This window comes from Aythya marila (genome assembly GCF_965140915.1).
Source record: "Aythya marila genome assembly, chromosome: 2".
In the NCBI taxonomy this organism is placed as follows: Eukaryota; Metazoa; Chordata; class Aves; order Anseriformes; family Anatidae; genus Aythya; species Aythya marila.
In genome coordinates this window covers 140,555,730-140,574,262 of record NC_139043.1, presented here as the reverse complement: position 1 = coordinate 140,574,262, position 18,533 = coordinate 140,555,730, and the positions used below count along the sequence as shown (strand labels likewise).

At 35.5% G+C, this 18,533-nt stretch overlaps 1 protein-coding gene across 3 annotated transcripts in view; it reads left to right on the top strand.

Moving 5' to 3' along the window:
* The window catches only part of CSMD3 (CUB and Sushi multiple domains 3), a gene marked incomplete at both ends in the record, with an annotated part of 682,849 nt that overhangs the window by 434,551 nt on the left and 229,765 nt on the right, over positions 1 to 18,533 (top strand). For all 3 annotated transcript variants that reach the window (XM_082754088.1, XM_082754087.1, XM_082754086.1), the window contains 2 exons: positions 6,311 to 6,480; positions 16,294 to 16,450. In XM_082754088.1, coding sequence (XP_082610214.1) covers positions 6,311 to 6,480; positions 16,294 to 16,450 — 327 coding nt within the window. The remainder of the gene's footprint in view (positions 1 to 6,310; positions 6,481 to 16,293; positions 16,451 to 18,533) is intronic.

Genomic DNA, 18,533 nt, shown 5'->3' with positions numbered 1-18,533 from the left:
GACCCTAGCAATTACAGGCCTGTCAGTCTCACGTCAGTGCCTGGTAAAATCATGGAGAAGTTGGTTCTTGAACTTATTGAGGCGCACCTGGGGGACAAAGCAGTCATTGGTCCCAGCCAGCATGGGTTTGTGAAGGGTAGGTCCTGCCTAACTAACCTGATTTCCTTTTATGATAAGATCACCCGTATGGTGGACCAAGGGAAACCAGCTGATGTGATTTTTTTGGACTTCAGCAAGGCTTTTGACACGGTTTCCCATAGGATCCTACTGGACAAAATGTCCACCATACAGCTAAATAAAAACATCATACGATGGGTGAGCAATTGGCTAACGGGCAGGGCCCAAAGGGTTATGGTAAATGGGGCTGCGTCAGGCTGGTGAGCGGTCACCAGTGGGGTCCCTCAAGGCTCCATTTTAGGGCCGGTACTTTTCAATATTTTTATAAACAATCTGGATGTGCCCTGGCAGCCAGGAGGGCCAACCGTGTCCTGGGGTGCATCAAGCACGGCATCGCTAGTAGGTCAAGGGAGGTGATTGTCCTGCTCTACTCTGCGCTGGTGCGGCCTCACCTCGAGTACTGTGTGCAGTTCTGGGCACCACAGTATAAAAAGGACATGAAACTGTTGGAGAGTGTCCAGAGGAGGGCTACGAAGATGGTGAAAGGCCTGGAGGGGAAGACGTACGAAGAACGGCTGAGGTCACTGGGCCTGTTCAGCCTGGAGAAGAGGAGGCTGAGGGGAGACCTCATCACAGTCTACAACTTCCTCGTAAGGGGGAGTCGAGAGGCAGGAGACCTTTTCTCCATTAACACCAGTGACAGGACCCGCGGGAACGGGGTTAAGCTGAGGCAGGGGAAATTTAGGCTTGACGTCAGGAGGGGGTTCTTCACAGAGAGGGTGGTTGCACACTGGAACAGGCTCCCCAGGGAAGTGGTCACTGCACCGAGCCTGTCTGAATTTAAGAAGAGATTGGACTGTGCACTTAGTCACATGGTCTGAACTTTTGGGTAGACCTGTGCGGTGTCAAGAGTTGGACTTGATGATCCTTAAGGGTCCCTTCCAACTCAGGATATTCTATGATTCTGATTCTATGATTAGTTTTATTGCTCAGCATGGCATTATATGACATAGAATAGCAACTCTGGTCACTTGGGGTTAGCTGTTCCAGCTTTCTCTGTTCCCAGATGCTTGTCCATACCCAGCTTACTTGCTGGTGGGGCAGAATGAGAAACAGCAATGGCTTTGATGCTGTGCAAGCATTGTTCAGCAATAGCTAAAATGATGTGTTGCCAGTACTGTTTTGGTCATAAATCTAAAACACAGCACAGTATGGTCTGATATTAATTGTCTTCATCCCAGTCAAATTTTGTTCAATCTATTAATGAGCATATATAATCGCATAATAATAATAATAATTAAAGTTAAGAAACTGCTCTGAACGTAAACATAGACGGAAAAAAAAAATTGTTTCTGAGTAACAGATTAACAAAATCCTTAAAGAATGTATTGAATACTTGTTCATTTAGACTTATCTAGGAGAAAAAATCTAATCTCTGTTTAGTCCTGAGTAAGCAATGTTTTCAACAATATTGTAGGGATACATTTTCAGCTTGTGATACAGAAAGTGAATATACAATTCAGGTACATTTGTAGGGTTATAACGTCTCTGAATTGATTCTAGTGCATTTAGACTTTATTCAGATGACTCTGCCCAGTGGTCCTTAAAATTTTGAATGTCACAGTTAGCTTTTAAGAAGCCAGTTTAAATTTCCCTGTGACTACATTACAGGCAAGAAAAAATGAACAATTGCTGCTTAAGAGAAGAAAAAATAGATAAAATTAAACTTTTTTGATGAACAATAATGAAGATTGAAGATCTGTCAGAGTACAGTCCTTCCTTATATGCTTTCTTTTTATGTTTTAATTTAATAATAATCACCAAAACCAGTGTTTAGATTCAACACACACTGTACTCTCTTGGAATTACCTATATTTCTATTGAAATGTAAAAAGTCTTCTTATGCCAATATTTCTTCTGTCTTTTTTTCTTCATGTGGTCTTTCTACCCTGCTGATAAACTGAATTCCATCACAACCACTCTTTCACTCCTCCTCCTTCAGGGAAGGAGGGGAGAAAATATAATGGAAAAGAGCTCAAGGGTTGAGATAAGGATGGGGAAATCGTTCACCAATTACCATCACAGGCAAAACAGACCTAATGTAGGGAGATTAATATAATTTATTGGCTATCACTAGCAGACAAGGACAGTGAGAAACTAAAAAGCAAACTGAAAACACCTTCCTCCCTCATCCACCCTCTTCTGTGTCCTCCCCTCAAGAAGCACACAGTAACGGGGAATGGGGGTTGTGGACAGTCCCTAACGATTGTCTCTGCTGCTCCTTCACAGTCACTCTTTGCCCCCTCGGGTTGCTGTCCTTCCCAAACTGATCCTGCACGGGCTTCCCACAGGCAGCAGCTCAAGAACTGCTCCAACATGGGTCCGTACCACAGGGACTGTCCATCAAGAGCAAACTGCTCCAACATGGATCCCCAATGGGCAGCAGCTCCTGCTCCTGCTCACCTGCTCCTGTGGGCGTGGCCTGGAGTCTATTCCTGTGGGGGTCTCTCCACGGGCCATAGTGTGGAGAACTGCTCTGCTGTGGGACCCATAGGCTGCAGGGGGACAGCCTGCTCCACCAGGGGCCTCTCCACAGGCCGCAGGGGAACTGCTGCTGCATGCCTGGAGTACCTCCTGCCCTCCTGCTGCACTGATCATGGAGTTTGCAGGGCTGTTTCTTCCTACATTTTCTGACTCCTCTCTCCCAGATGCCGTGGCACAGTAGTTATTTCCCTTTCTTAAATTTGCTCTCACAGACACATGACAAACTTCACTCATTGGCTCAGCTCTGACCAGCAGCAGGTCCATTTGGAGCCAGATAGAGCTGGCTCTTATCTGACATTGGGCAGCTTCTGGGCATTTCTCACAGAGGCCACATCTGCAGTCCCCCTTACCATGTAAACCCAGTACACTCAGGCCTCCTTTCTTGTCTTTTTTTTTTTTTTTCTTCCCTCCCTTATCAGGCTGCCTATTTGCTAAATAACATTAATTTTCACCATAGCAGTCGTGACAATTTATAATCCATAGTTAGTCCAATATCTTTTCTTTGTTAAGAAAATAATCTAGTCAGCTTTCCAGCTGTGTAGAACTTTTTCCAACACTGGCTTTCTCAAGGCCATGCTTTATTTATTTATTTATTTATTTATTTATTTATTTATTTATTTATTTATTTATTTCTAGTATTTTTATTTTCTCCCAACATTAGCTGGAAGATGCTGACTTTAAAATAGTTTTCTTTTGCTTAGCTGATACACCTAGTTACTTTTCTCCATATATGTTTCACAATAGATACAGCTCTAAGTATATTTTAAAGAATGGTCATAGTCTTCCTGTTCCCATGTGAGTTTGCTTTTACTTCTGAAAAAAAAAAAAGTAAAAAAAAAAAAATAAGTTTTCTGAAAACATCCTTTTTCCTTTTCTGTCTTCTACATTTCCTTCTTTTTCCTTCTGCCAGAGAGGTCAGGGAGTCTCCTCTGGAAATATTCAAAACTCGTTTGGATGCCATTCTGCACCATGCACTCTAGGTGATCCTGCCCGGCAGGGGAGTTGGGTCTTCAGAGGTCCCTTCCAACCTTGGCCATTCTGTGATTCTGTGATTACACATTTTCCCTACACTTTATCACAGTTTGTCTCTTCTGTCTCTTTTTCTGACATTCTCTCTGTAGCACCTAAGATTATTTTCCAAACTCTTTAAACAAACTACATTTGTTTAATTTTTGTATTCATTTTAAGCTTAAGATTTCACTTAATATTTTTTCCCTAATCCTTTCTTTACTCAGCTCTTAGCTACATGTGGAGGCATTATGGTCTGTGTTGCTTTATGCTATAGTATTAACATCAAAGAATAGAACATAGCCATAGCTTACTTGAAGTTGCATATAGTTTTGAATAAAACAACTGTTCAGCTTTACAAGTCAAAGTGGAAACTGGCAGATAGAAGCAACTATGGTATAGTTTGGAAAATCTTATATTAGATACATATCTTCTCTTTTTGATTCTGTGTTTATTTAGAGTTACACTTTTATGTTTTAAGTAATAATTTGCACTGACAGGAGGCAAGTAGAGAAGCAAAGGAATAACTGATTTTGTAAGAACACATCTCAGAAGTGTACAAAAGAAGGTACTGTTGTAGGCCATGGTGCATGCTTCCTGGGAAATATAATGGTTTTATTGGATACTATGGGAGAAATTCTTTTATATTTTGGTTTTCAAAACTACTGTTACTACACTTCCTTTCTTTTCTGCTACCATGAGGACTGAGGCCATATATGACATGTTCCAAGCATCTTAAGGTGTATTCTCCCTCTATATTAAGAAAAGTCCAATCAGATTGATAAATTTAATGATATGAGCAATTTCATTTTTTTTAGCAGAAAATAATGCATGGTTCTCAAATATCAGTTAAAAATGAACAAACATTTGGTTCACTGCTGCATTCAGATTTTTGAAAAAATTGCTTTGAATTACAGTTCTGACAGAAACACAATTGTTTGATCAACTTAATAGTACAAATCTTGTGCCTTTTGACTTTTCTCTCTTTCATAAATTGGAAAGGATATACCGCAAATGGAATTACAGTCATTTCATTCCTACATGCTATAATTCAAACTGACCTATGCATCTTCAGAGCAGAAAATAGCCATGTATTTGACAATAAAAGGAAAGAAATGATCACGTGGGCTAGAACAATTCCCACTTGTATCTAGATTATGTGTTTTCTGAGTTTTCTAAGACAAAATGGTGACACCTGAATTGAGTACTTGTTACATAATCCTATTGAAGTATACAGTCATCAAGAATTTCTTCTGTTTGATATACCTGTATGCAAGCTGTTTCTTTTAGCTGAATACTGAAGAACAACCAATTAATGGTCATTTAATATACAAGTTTAATATACAAAATGTATATTTCAATATACTGGATATCACTCTCATGAGGAAATCCTAATTGCTAATAAAAATAAGAGATCTTAAAATAGATATCATAGATTGTTTAAGTATCTTCAACCCATTAAAAGTATCACATAGTTTTACATAATACATTTTCCTATTCTGTGAAGTTATAAACTAATGATTTCCCCAAGTTAAAACAACTGGGAATGCATTCTTATATTATTGGCTAAAATAAATGACTGGAATATTGAAGTAATGCAGAAAACAAATCCAGAAAAGTCAATGCTACAGTTAAATTTAAAATGAATCTAAATCCATTCAAAAGAGAGGAACTGCTTTTGTCCTTGCAGCATATAGACTATTTATTTATAAGGACTAAATAAAAAGAGAAGGAACAAATTGTAGTAGTTTGTCAGTCATAATTTAATACACCTAGTACTTCAATGCTCAAAATAATTTAATTAAAATTATGCAAGTACTACAAAATCTTATAGTAAATGAAAGTTAGCTATTAATGCCTAATGCGGATTTCTCAGAACTTTTCATGTTTGTGTTTTCTGTGATAAAATAAATCACCAAAGTCCTCAATTAAAGTTTTCATTTTTGGAATTATTATGGTATTACTTCAAAACACCTATCAATTTTTATTTTTGACTGTTATGCATATTTAATATTTTTTTCTTTACTTTTTTTGTTTGTTTGGTTGTTTCTGTGAGATACCATTTTTTCTACTTATTAATGAGTTTTGGTTTAGCTGGTAAATTTAGAATAACTCTTTTTCTACTCTATGCAGTGAATGATGTTAATGTTAGTAAATTGATATTAGGGATTTTTTTATCTGTATCTGAATATGTGTATATCTGCATGTATGTATATATATACCCGTGTGTGTATAAATAAATATATGCACATATAAACTTCTGGAATACTTTCACTTTAATTTATATGTCTTTATGAATTTCTATATTGGGGAAATAAGCTTTAATAAATACAAAATATATTTCTTCCAAAACAAAATTCAGGAAGGATCTTTTAAAACATTAGCATTATGGAATGTGCCATTAACATGATTATAACTATCCATATTATAACACATATTTATTAAAGTACTATAAGATGTTAGAAATGTAGTCCTGTATTCTTCAATCACTACCATGAACATATGTTAACAGCTAGATTTATGACATTAATAAGCATTACTAATGTGAACTAGGTTACATTAACATTCTCCTTATCACCATTATTTAAGATATTTATTTGTTTATTATTAAAATATACCTTAACATTTCTTTTACTTTCAGCTGAATGTGGAGCCTCCACGACAAGTAATGAAGGAATCTTACTATCCCCCAATTATCCTCTTAACTATGAAAACAACCATGAATGTATTTATAGCATTCAAGTACAAGCAGGAAAAGGAATCAACATTTCTGCCAGAACATTTCATTTAGCCCAAGGAGATGTTCTTAAGGTAGGTAGCCTTCGTGTAGCTTTTTGTTGTTGTTTCTAAGCTTTTAGTGCCTCATACAATTTAATTTTATCTGTCTGTACAGTATCAGGTAAGGTTATATTATGCACTTATAAAATACTTGTCTAAACCATTTCTCTCTCTAAAGATTTAAAAATGAGAAACCTCAGATGCTTCCATAACATATTCTTTAAAACATGCATTTTTCAGACCATGCGTATTTTAAAAAGGAAATAGAAACTGTAAACCTAGTATTGCCTTAACTTTTATTTGTATTCTGTTCTTAGTATTAAACATTCATCTTTGAACAGTTACATTTTTTTGTAAATTCTGTTTTTCTTCCTCAGTATCTTCATTAGTTATTCTGTGATATAATCATAATATTTTTTTTCCCTAGCTGTTTACACACAGAAACTTAATTTAATACAATGTCACATACTGCAGTACATGAGGTTTACACTTCAAATGGCTCTGATCTTCTTTGGTATGGAGCATCTCCTGCAAAATGACAATCACTAGCAATTTTATGTGAAGGCAGTTTATATTTAGTTTGTCTGTTTTGTTTTTGAACAAAGAAAAAACAACCAAAGGGGAAAAAAAGGATATTAGAACTTTCCAAATTTTTATAGACTTACTGTCCTTCATAAATCAGTAACATTAATTTTGTTTTGTACATAGATGTTATTACTGTATTTGTCAAGTACATATTTCCAAATTCATATATTGCTTAGCCAACTGTATATTTAAACTTGATGATAATCGAGATGTCTTATAGCACATGCAATCTAAATGCAATAAGAAGGGATGAACTAATTGTCTAATTTTTCAGAATACTCAATTTAATTAAATACGCCTACCAGAAAGCAAAGGAGTAAGAGTACCGTGCCAATCATGTTTGATTAATAAAAACTATTTTTCTGCCAGATTCTTCTATTTAATTATCAAAATATGAAGGGTTATGGTAAGATTTATCTCTAAGAATCGGAGCTGGGATTTATTAACTTCAGTCATCTGAGCGTTAGGTTAGGATTTCTGTCATACGTTGCCAGACATAAGCACTTCAAAAATAAGTTAATTATGGCTGAGGCATAAGCACACCTAAGCAACCTAATGAAACCTAATGAAAATAAAATCAGCAGCAAGAAAAAGCTATATACAAAATTAAATATGGTTTTAAATAAAAATAAGTATTTTGTATTGAAACAAAACAAAGGCAAAACAAAGTAAAGCAAATATTAATAGAATTAATAATAATTAATTAATTTTAGTTTATTTAATTAGTTATATTAGTTATTAACTATATTAGTTATTAAAATGCTCAAGTATATTTAGTTTAGTTTAGTTTTATTGCTTGCATCATAACTGAGGAGATGTATTTCAGTGTTTCAATTGATAAAGGAAAAAAAAAATAATTTGAAAGTCTGAGTATTTGTTAGCATATAAATACCATGGAAAAAAAAGCTTTTTTCTTTTTTTTTTTTTTTGTTTAGTTAACAGTAAAACATCCAAATCATGTATGCTGATATGTAATAATTAGTGAGGTTACAGAAAGTTCTTTAAGTTACCCAATGTTAGCATAAGACTTGAAGTCCACTCTTACATTGGAACTGGAATCCTTCTGTCCAGAAATTACTATTCTAGTATCTCTGTTCACATTTTTATCCCTGTCCATTGAAAGTTTATGGATACATTTTCCTCAAGACTTTTTCGCATATAAATACAAACTTTCAAGCAGTTCAAGGATATTTTTTCTTTTTTTTTTCTTTCTTTATCTTTGTTAACCATTTAATGCACATTTAGTCTTTATATTATCTATTCACTTAAGTTTTCTCAAGTGCTGTTCCAACCATATGCACTACTGATTGTTAACTAGAAAACATTAACTTATAGGTTTATAAAATAATTTTCATTTTAATATTGCTACTCCATTAATGAGAACTTAAGAGAGGTATCAACTTAATCATAAAAGAGGTGATGCCATTATACTCTGATGTAAATGGCTGAAATATTTGCTGTGTTTTGTGGCTGTGGCTGTTACATGAATGTAGTATCTTTGAAAGATGAAAGTAATTAGAGTATTTTGTATTTCAGGTCAGCAGCCTTGAATTATAATGAGCCAAACTTCCTCCTAATCTATTTAAAAATAAATAAATAAATAAATAAATAAAAATTCAATAAGTACTCTTTATTATAATTATCTTTTTTTTTTTTTTTTTTTTCTGTCTGTGTGACATTGTAGGAAGAGGCCCTCCACCCGTGGGAAAGAGTATCTGTTGAACCCTTTCTTGCCTAATCTCTCACATGAAGCTTTTACAAATTGCCTTAATCCCATCAGACTCTTTTTCCAGGTGCCTGTTTCAGGAAGTACAAAACATCAGTTACACATTACAGAACATTTTTCATGGTACCAGTTCTGAATTTTTCTTTTGATCTTTATTATCCTATGAATTACTGCTCAAATCCAGGTTCTGAAAAAGAATCACCGAAAGATTTGGTGTATGTTTGACTTGGGAATATGACTAGTATTTTCTGTTAATATGTTCAAGATCAGGAACGCAGGCTTGATTATATACATACATGTATGTGCTTTTATTCTCTTAGACTGATACACATAAATCTCAGTAAAACGTCTTTAAGGATGTTTGCAAGAAGTTCCTTTTATTTTTATGGAGCTGGTATCTACAATGAAAAAATAGGGAAAATACTTCCTAATTTGCCTATTTTTCTGCCTGTGAAGAATACACTGTTCACTACAGCAGTAGGGCATTAGGGTTTTATTGTAACTTTAGTTTTACGTGAATGAGTAATAATGAAGAAATACTGTACACCTATTTAAGATTTGTATCACTACTTTGTAAATGTATATGAATATGAATGCCTGGGCCAAACCCTAAGAAATCTTTGAGGCAAGTCAAGAATAGTAAGAAGTAAGGTAAAGAATGATGTGATGCAAGTAATTCACCATTTGGAAGATATTTAACAATGATATTTAACATCAGGACAGGGCTTTCATTTTCTGAAGGAAATGAATGCTTCAAAAATAAAGCAATCCAATAATATTTCCCAATTCAATGACAGTCTTCTAGCTAAAAACTGGTGAAGAAATGGATAATGCATTAATCTCTGTTCTTCAGACTTAATACATGAAAAAATTGGCAAAGATACTATTTCTATGAGCTAATATTTTAGATTACTAGAGCCAGGCATATAGATTCCATTTGAAGTCTGAATTAACTGAATATTGTCCAAAATTTTTGGTACTCTTGTTTAAGCAAGTCACAGGGTCAGTTGGTTACCATGTAAATTAACTGACTGTGAAACAAATTTATGCCTGATGAACACTATGAATGAAACAATGAAACAGTTGGACGGGGGAATACCACATTAGAGGGAAACATATTTGACACAAATAAATCACCCTTACTGTTACTCACCCGATGAAGAAGGAGGAGATATCATTTATCAATTCTGAACTGGTATAGAACAAAGGATGCAGAAGATGTTTTTTTTTCATTTGCTTCATTTAGTATGCAATTCTCTTATTGCTATAACAGTTCTAGCTCTCTAGCTACTTGTTTTTTTTGTCGTTTGTTTTTTAAGCTATGGGAAATACAAAGTTCCTTTTATTGTTGTTGTTTGTAGGGCTATCACCTGCTTTTGATACTGTCATATATTAATTTAGTATTGATGAAAGTTTCATGAAAGGATATGAAGAATTTAAGATTTGTATAGCCAACCCATTAAAAATGAATATCAGAAACTGTAAAACAATTGTTTCCTTCTTTGTAATTGTTATAACTCAGCTTGTGCACTAAAATATTTCCATAATTTCCTGCCTGTGTGGAAGGCAGGAAAAAAAATACTTGTTTTCTAAAGTATGAGTATCTGCTTTTCTTCCTGCATTTAGCTCAATTCGCTGGTTTTGCCATTAAGCTCTGTAGTCTGTTAGGTGTAAGCAAATTCTTCAGATTTGTACAGAAAGGAACAGAATTGGCATTATCCTATTTGTCTGAATAGCTTATTGTTGTAGGTGAATGCTTTATTTGTGTTGAAATGAGTTCAAAGTAGAAAGTATTATTTTATGTCCAAGATCTGCTAATATGATTTTCTAATTTATCAGGGGAAAGACAACTCATTAAAATTGAATTCTTAACACAGATATGTTTGTTTTCTTTATTTTCAGTAGATTTCAACATAAATTAAATATATATATGTGTGTGTGTGTGGTACTGATTAATGAGGAGAGTAGTTTTCTGTTAATGTTTTAAAAAAATAAACGAATCACAAAAATGCAGGCAGGTTCCATAAATGAACCTGAAGAAAAGAACACTAAGTATGAATCACAGAATCACAGAATTGTAGAGGTTGGAAGGGACCTTGAGAGACCATCAGGTCTAACCAACCTGCCAAAGCAGGTTCCCTAGAGCAAGTTGCCCAGGTAGGTTGTCCAGACGGGTCTTGAATATCTCCAGAGAAGGAAGAGGACTGAAATGGAAAAAAAATATATTATTATTATTATTATTATTATTATTATTATTATTATTATTATTATTATTATTATTATTATTATTATTATTATTATTATTATTATTTTATTGTTGGTGGTGTTTACTGTTGTCACTTTGTGGTAGATATATTGACCAAGAATGTCTTACAGTAAAGGTGGTTTTTGTTTGTTTGTTTGTTTGTTTGTTTTTTAAGAATTGTAAATAGATAAAAAATTTGGCTTTGAGAAATTCTGAGTTTTTTTGCTCTCATTTTGAAGAATATAGTTAAGTGTAATATTGAAAAAGGAAAAACTTGTCCATTTTGAAGATAAATCACATACATGTCATTCAAAGTTTCTGAAGACTGTTCAAAATTTGGGTGATTCCACCCACTCATCCCCTTTTTGAAACAAAATCAGCACACGCTGATTCTGGAGTTTCATTTTTTCCAGAAATGGAAAATCATCTTGTGTCTAAGAAATAAGATCTTACAGAGTGAGGCAGAAATATATAGTGTCAAGAATCAACATTTTAGATGTTGAAAAATGATTAAACGTTTTTGATGAAAAATGTTTCATGGTAAGTCTAGAGTTTTGTCTAATTGGGTGTTATATCTATTAGGAAAAAGAAGCAGTCCACAGTTGAAAATGAAGAACACTGTATAAAAATCATAATGAAAGCATAATAATAATAATAATAATTATAATGCTACAATGCCCTTGTTTTTGAACATAATTTTGTTCTTCTGAAAATTTGTATAACAGCAAGTCATTACATTTCATAGATAGCAGATGACACGCAGGAGCAAGAGAAATGTTAAGCACACACACAGACCACTATGGTGAATGACAACTTTCACTGTCCTTGGTCATGTGAAGTGCTTTTGCTTGGCTAAATGTAGAGTGGGAGCTGATGTGCCAGATGGGATTGTACCTAAGAGGAAAAAAATAACTTTGAGAATTATTTTTGATACTGCAATGAAACAGTCTGTCTTTTATCTTCTTTCAAAACACTGTGCAGCAACAGGCAAGGAACAGTGTCAGTAAACCACACAGAGGAACTGGCATTGTTATTTATATATTTATTTTAATTTCCCCTGTGTTTGGCTCAGCACTCTTACTTTGTGTGCCTGCACAATTTGTATAATTCAGTTTTACTGCATTTGTTTGCTCTCTAGCCTGTGGGATATCTTGGAAATGTGTGCAGCATTCAGTTTTTGAAGGATTTTAAGGAAAGACTTTAAAGGGAGGTAATGTTTGTAGATTTTTGCTAATTTGTTTCTTAAGAATTTCCACATGTGCTATCATAATCCTTTTAGCAATATCATACTGAAAACATGAGTATGAAGTAGACAACAAATGCAGAAGAGGAAAAAGTCCAAACATATGGGCCCTATTCCGTCTTTTTATTAGTGCTTCTATTTGCATGTGATATAAATGATATATTTGACAAGGTGTTGACAGCCTCAGCTCTGAGCTGCTGATTTTATGTTGTTTCTTCTCTTTATAAATGCACAGATCTTCATATCCATATGCCTTTTATGTTTCAATGGCAAGCCTCAAAAAAGTTGATTAAAATGCACAAATGTAATAAATTCACTCTATACTATTCCCTTGGTAAAATTTTACAGAGGATGGTCAAACAAGTTGGTAGAGAAAAAAAAAAAAAAAAAAAAAAAAAAAAAAAAAAAGCACATTATTACATTATTTTACATTTTAAATATATTTATTATGGAGTCCAAGGAAAGCATAACAAAATGCCCTCCTTCCCCCTCCCTCCAAATAAACTGTACATCTCTCAGTTCAAATTACATTTATATAGACATAGTTCCCTGCTAGCATCCTCCTCTGTAATATTTCAAAGTAGCATTATGATATTAGGAATAATAATGCATTTTTTCTGTGCTTTTGCTCATCTGTATGAATTAATCATTTAACAAATGAGGCCTTTAAATACCTGATAAATTTGGACCTCTGTTTTCTGAAAGGCTTGTTATTGGTTATGCATACATTATACAGTCATGGATCAATTATCTTTGCATTAGTGGTACAGGATGACACTGGAAAATACAACCAATGAACTCATATTTCGTAAAGATTATCCTGGGCCATACATTACCCAAGTGACGTAACCCCAAAGTGCTGGTAAGGCTGATGAAAATGAGTATTCCTATATTAAAAATAAGATAATAATATCTTAATCCCCAGATAATCACATTTTCCTCTGGATCAAATTCTGATGCTGAATTACTAACTCATTTAAAATCTTAAGCAAAATGCCTATCTATGTTAGGAAGGTTGGAAAGACAATGCTTGGTCTGCAAATCTCAGAAGAATTCAGGCTTCTCTGACTTTCTTTGCTACTTATATATGTTATTAAAAATGGTAGATTTGGAATATAATGCATAAATCATATCATTTAAATTAGATCCATAAATCTGTATTTAGTTTAAAGTAATTAAATGAATTGTAAGAAAGACAATGTGACTTAAATAAAGAATTATATTGCAAGATATGCATCCATTTCTTGTACTAAGGAAGCTCCTACTGTCACAAGAAGAGTAGTATATGTTACTTTGAATATTTAAAAGCTAGCAAACAAACAAACAAAAAAGGCTAAATTTCATGTTCAAATGAATCACATCTCTCCCTCACCTAAAAGTATTTCTCCTATACAAAGAATTAGAGTTTCAGAAGTGTTAGAGTACTTTAATTTTTGTTCCTTCATTGAAATGTCATAGGCTTGGAGATATTTTAGAGTGAGGCAGCTAGTTAGTCCATAAAGTAGAATTACTGTTAACATTGAAGAGATTCCACTGTTCACAATAGGCAGTGTCAAAGGGAAAGGTTTAACACGGTAGTACAGCTAACAAAACTGGCAATAGATATGTGTGGGGAAACTAATGTGAAGAAAATTTGTATCAGAAGTGTCTTCTGCAAAGTTCTGGCAAGCCTTTAAGTTCATGTAACTGCACTGGTTTGCCCTCATCTTGAATAGTGTGTGCAGTTTTGGGAGCCACAATATAAGAACGATATAAAACTATTAGATTATGTCCAAAGGAGGACAACAAAGATGACAAAAAGTCTACAGGGCAAGATTTATGAGTAGCAGCTGAGGTCACTTGGTTTGTTCAGTTTAGAGAAGAGAGTACAGTGGTGACCTCACTACAGCCTACAGCTTCATCATCAGGGGGAGCAGGGAGGCAGGTGCTGATCTCTGCTCTCTGGTGACCAGCTGTATGACCTGAGGGAATGGCGTGGAGCTGGGACAGGGGAGGTTGAGGTTGGGTATTAGGGAAAGGTGAGAGGGTGGTCGGACACTGGAACAGGCTTCCCAGAGAAGTGGTAATTGCACTGAGCCTGCTGGAATTCAAGAAGCATTTGGACAACACTCTCAGACATGTGGGGCTGATTTTTGGGTGCTCCTGTGTGGAGCGAGGAGTTAGACTCAATTACCTTTGCAGGTCCCTTCTAACTCGGAATATTATATTATTCTATGAACTTATTTTTTATTTTATTATTCTATGAACTTATTAATAGCTTCTTTCAGTTAATTTATTGATTCATACACATGGCCAAAAATGGATTACTGTTATGTAGTGTTTAAAAATAAAATAAATCCTGAATCCTTGGGTTTTATTAGTTAATAACTATCTTGGAGCGATTAGGAGAAAGAGCATCAAATACAAGCTGGGTTTTCTTTAAGTCTGTCATAATGTAAATATCCCTGCAGGATAGCAGTAATTCTCCTGGAACTGATCTTCTTTCAGTTTCTGAAACAGAACAAAGTCCATTTCAGAAGTAATTTTCTGTTGCTTTTTTTCTGGTCCTGTTTGACTACCTTTCTCACTTTAGTTTTAAAGAAATTTTAAATAAAATTATGCAAAATATCCATATTTATGTTATTATATATTTTTAAAGTACTTTTTATTGAGAACCATTAATTGTTCTGCTTTAATTTCTTATTTTTTTTTCTCCATGTAAGGACATTAGCATTTAAGTGTGATATTTCTTTGGAATTTATTTGCTTGTTTCAGTAAAACCTAGAAATGATGCCAAGTCATTTGGCAGTGCTTTTTAAACTGCTGTACAATTATTTATTGATTAGAGGTGGCTAAAAATGGCTTGATTTGTTTTATTTTAGCATATCATTAATAAAAAGTCTTTCTTTTTGCTAGAGACATGAGAATTTCTGCAAAATAGAACTTAAGAGTACAAGTCCGACAGATGGGGAACAGAAATCATAGTTTATATTCACTTTGTTGCCTTACTGCTATTGCTGGTGTATTTGTTTTGGTTTTATTCTGGTATAAATTCCTGTTTAAAAATTCCGGCTTTGATTACATTTCAAATTAATACAATTAGATCTTATTTAGAACTGGAGACAATTGGAGACAATGTTTATTTAGAAAAGCTTTATAACCTCCCTGTATTGCAACTTGAAATTTATTTAGAGTTCAGATTTTTGATTTGCAAGAGTTTTTCTTAATGCCCATTTTTCAAAGTTTTAGTGATTATGGAAGTCAATAAAAAAATCCTACAAGATATAGTGCTTGGGTTAGCAACCACTGTTAAATTATAGCTTAACTATTTTAAAGAATTACAGGAATGCAATGACCAGTGATGTCTTACAGCAACAAACCTTGTGAGGAAATTTACTAAGTATTATGAAAAGATTGTTTTATATATTTAGTAGTCTGATAGAACTTTCTATTTCAACTCTTGAAGAAAAATAAATAATAAAAGTTATGTATTCCAATTTACATATATATTATATTACTCTTTAAAATTACAGAAACAGTTATTCTATTTATTTTATTCTTGTTTCCTAGTCTCCTTTTACTTTCTAGTTATATTTAAACCTCTCTCTTTACACAGGGGAAAAAAAAATGTTTATTTTATTAGTCAAAACTGGGGAGATGTTAGCTTTTCTGTTGTGCCACCTCAGTGACTTGAGGCATACACAGCTACACAAAACAGTTGTTTGCTGATAGTCTGTGACCAGTACTACAGTATTGGCAGCGTAAGAGAAAACACAGATGTTCAAAAACATTGAGCTGATATGGCAACTCTGCCCACTTCTGTTTTTAAGAAAAAAAAAAAAAAAACTGTCATATTTCAAATTGTGCATTTGAAAAATAATCACAATTAAATCAACTTAATTGAACAGAGGCAAACAGCATATCTGAAGAGTGCTCTGGACTGACTAGCAATATATATCCCTTGGCAGAGCTATCCTCCCACTTAACTGAAATGTACTAAGTTATTTTGGAAATCAAATATATGCATTTATTGTTTTAGTAACTGTAAATGTCGTATTTGTTTTACAGATCTATGATGGCAAAGACAACACTGCTCACCTGCTGGGTGCATATACTGGCGCATCATTAAGGGGACTGACACTAAGTAGTACTTCAAATCATTTATGGTTGGAATTTAACTCAGATGTAGAGGCCACTGATGAAGGTTTTCAACTTGTGTATACCAGTAAGTATTTGAGAAAACAATAGTAATAGATAAAAATGCAGTCCAAAGTCAAACAATAAAATCAACAGCAAATCACTCTTCACTCATCAAAATAAAGTACTTTTATAATTTTGTTTCAAAAGCTCCTGTAAACAACATACTAAAATCTTGCTTTGAGGATATCACAGAATCATAGAATCATAGAATGGTTTGTATTTAAAGAGACCTTAAAGATCATCTAATTCCAGCCCTCTGACATGGACAGGGGGGACACATAGACCAGGTTGCTCAAAGACCCATCCAACCTGGCCTTGGACATTTCCAGGGATGGGGCATCCACAGCTTCTCTTGGCAACCTGTTCCAGTGCCTCACCACCCTCTGAGTGGAGAATTTCTTCCTAATATGTAATCTAAATCTATCCTCTTTCAGTTTAAAAATGTTACTGTACCTCCTCCACTCCTTGACAAAGAGTCCCTCTCCTGCTTTCTTGTAGGCCCACTTAAGGTACTGGAAGACTGCTATAAGGTGTCCACAGAGCCTTCTCTTCTGCAGTCTTAAAAACCCTGACTACCCCAGTTACAAGAGGGATGCTCCAGACCCTTAATCATCTTTGTAGCCCTCCTCAGGACTCCTTGTAATATGTCTAAGCCATTCACGTGCTGGGGGCCCCGGAGCTAGGGTTGGGTCTTAAGAGATCAAGGCAGAGTGGGAGAATCACCTCCCTTAACCTGCTGTCCCTGCTTCTTTTGTTGCAGCCTAGGATATGGTTGCCATTCTGGGCTGCAAGCACACACTGTTGGCTCATGTTGAGCTTCTCATCCACCAACATACCCAGGTTCTTCTCCTCAGAGCTGCTCTTAATCCATTCTCTGCCCAGCCTGTGTATGTACTTGGGATTGCCCCAGCCCAGGTGCAAGACTTCACATTTGGCATGTTGAACTTCATGAGGTTTGTACAGGCCCACGTCTCAAGCCTGTCCAGGTCCCTCTGGATGGCACTGCTTCCCTCTACTGTTTCAACCATACTGCACAACTTGGTGTTATCAGCAAACTTGCTGAGGGTTCACTCGACCTCACTGTCCACGTCATCGACAAAGATGTTAAACAGAGTGCTTTGTCTAGTATGATACTTAAAATCTCTGTGTTTTTCTGGAGGGCTATTTTGAATTTTTTTTTTGGTCTTGGACATGATAAGCAAACAATGGGATAATTTTCAAGTAAGAGTACGAGGACATGCTGTTCACATAAACTCGTGGCTTCGAGACTGGCGTGACCGGCAGAATTTTGGGTTCTTTGATCACGGGAAGGTCTATGCTACACCGGGCCTGATGGCACCGGATGGGATGCGCCTCTCTTGGAGAGGGGTAAGGATCTTTGGTCAGGAGTTGGCAGGGCTGATAGATAGGGCTTTAAACTAGAGTCGAAAGGGGAAGGGGCTAAAACCAGGCGTGCCGGTGAAGACCTAAGGGATGGTACGCTAGAATCAGAGGGGCTGTGTGCCAGTGAGGTCCTTCAGTCAGATCCACAAGGTGCTGAGTGTAAGGAGACGCACCTGAAGTGCTTTTACAAGAACGCACGCAGTATGAGGAATAAAATGGATGAGCTAGAAGTCCTGGCCCAGTCCCGCAACTATGACATCATCTGCATAAGCGAAACCTGGTGGGATGAGTCCTGTGACTGGGGTGTTGCGATAGATGGTTACAGGCTCTTCAGGAGGAACAGGCAGGGTAGGCGAGGTGGTGGGGTGGCGATGTATGTGAAGCAGGGGCTGGACTGTGTGGAACTTCAGGTCGGCGATGGCAAAGTTGAGAGCCTCTGGGTAAGGATCAAGGGACGAACGAATAAAGGGGATGTCGTTGTGGGAGTCTATTACAGACCGCCTGGCCAGGACGATAGCGCCGATAAATTATTCTTTACAGAACTAAGAGAGGCCTCGAGATTAACTCCCCTTGTCCTTATGGGGGACTTCAACTTGCCAGACGTTAACTGGGAGTGCCACACGGCTGACACGAGCAAGTCCTGAAGGTTCATGAAGCACCTAGATGATAACTTCTTGGTGCAGGTGCTAACGGAGCTAACTAGGAAAGGTGCCCTCCTAGACCTG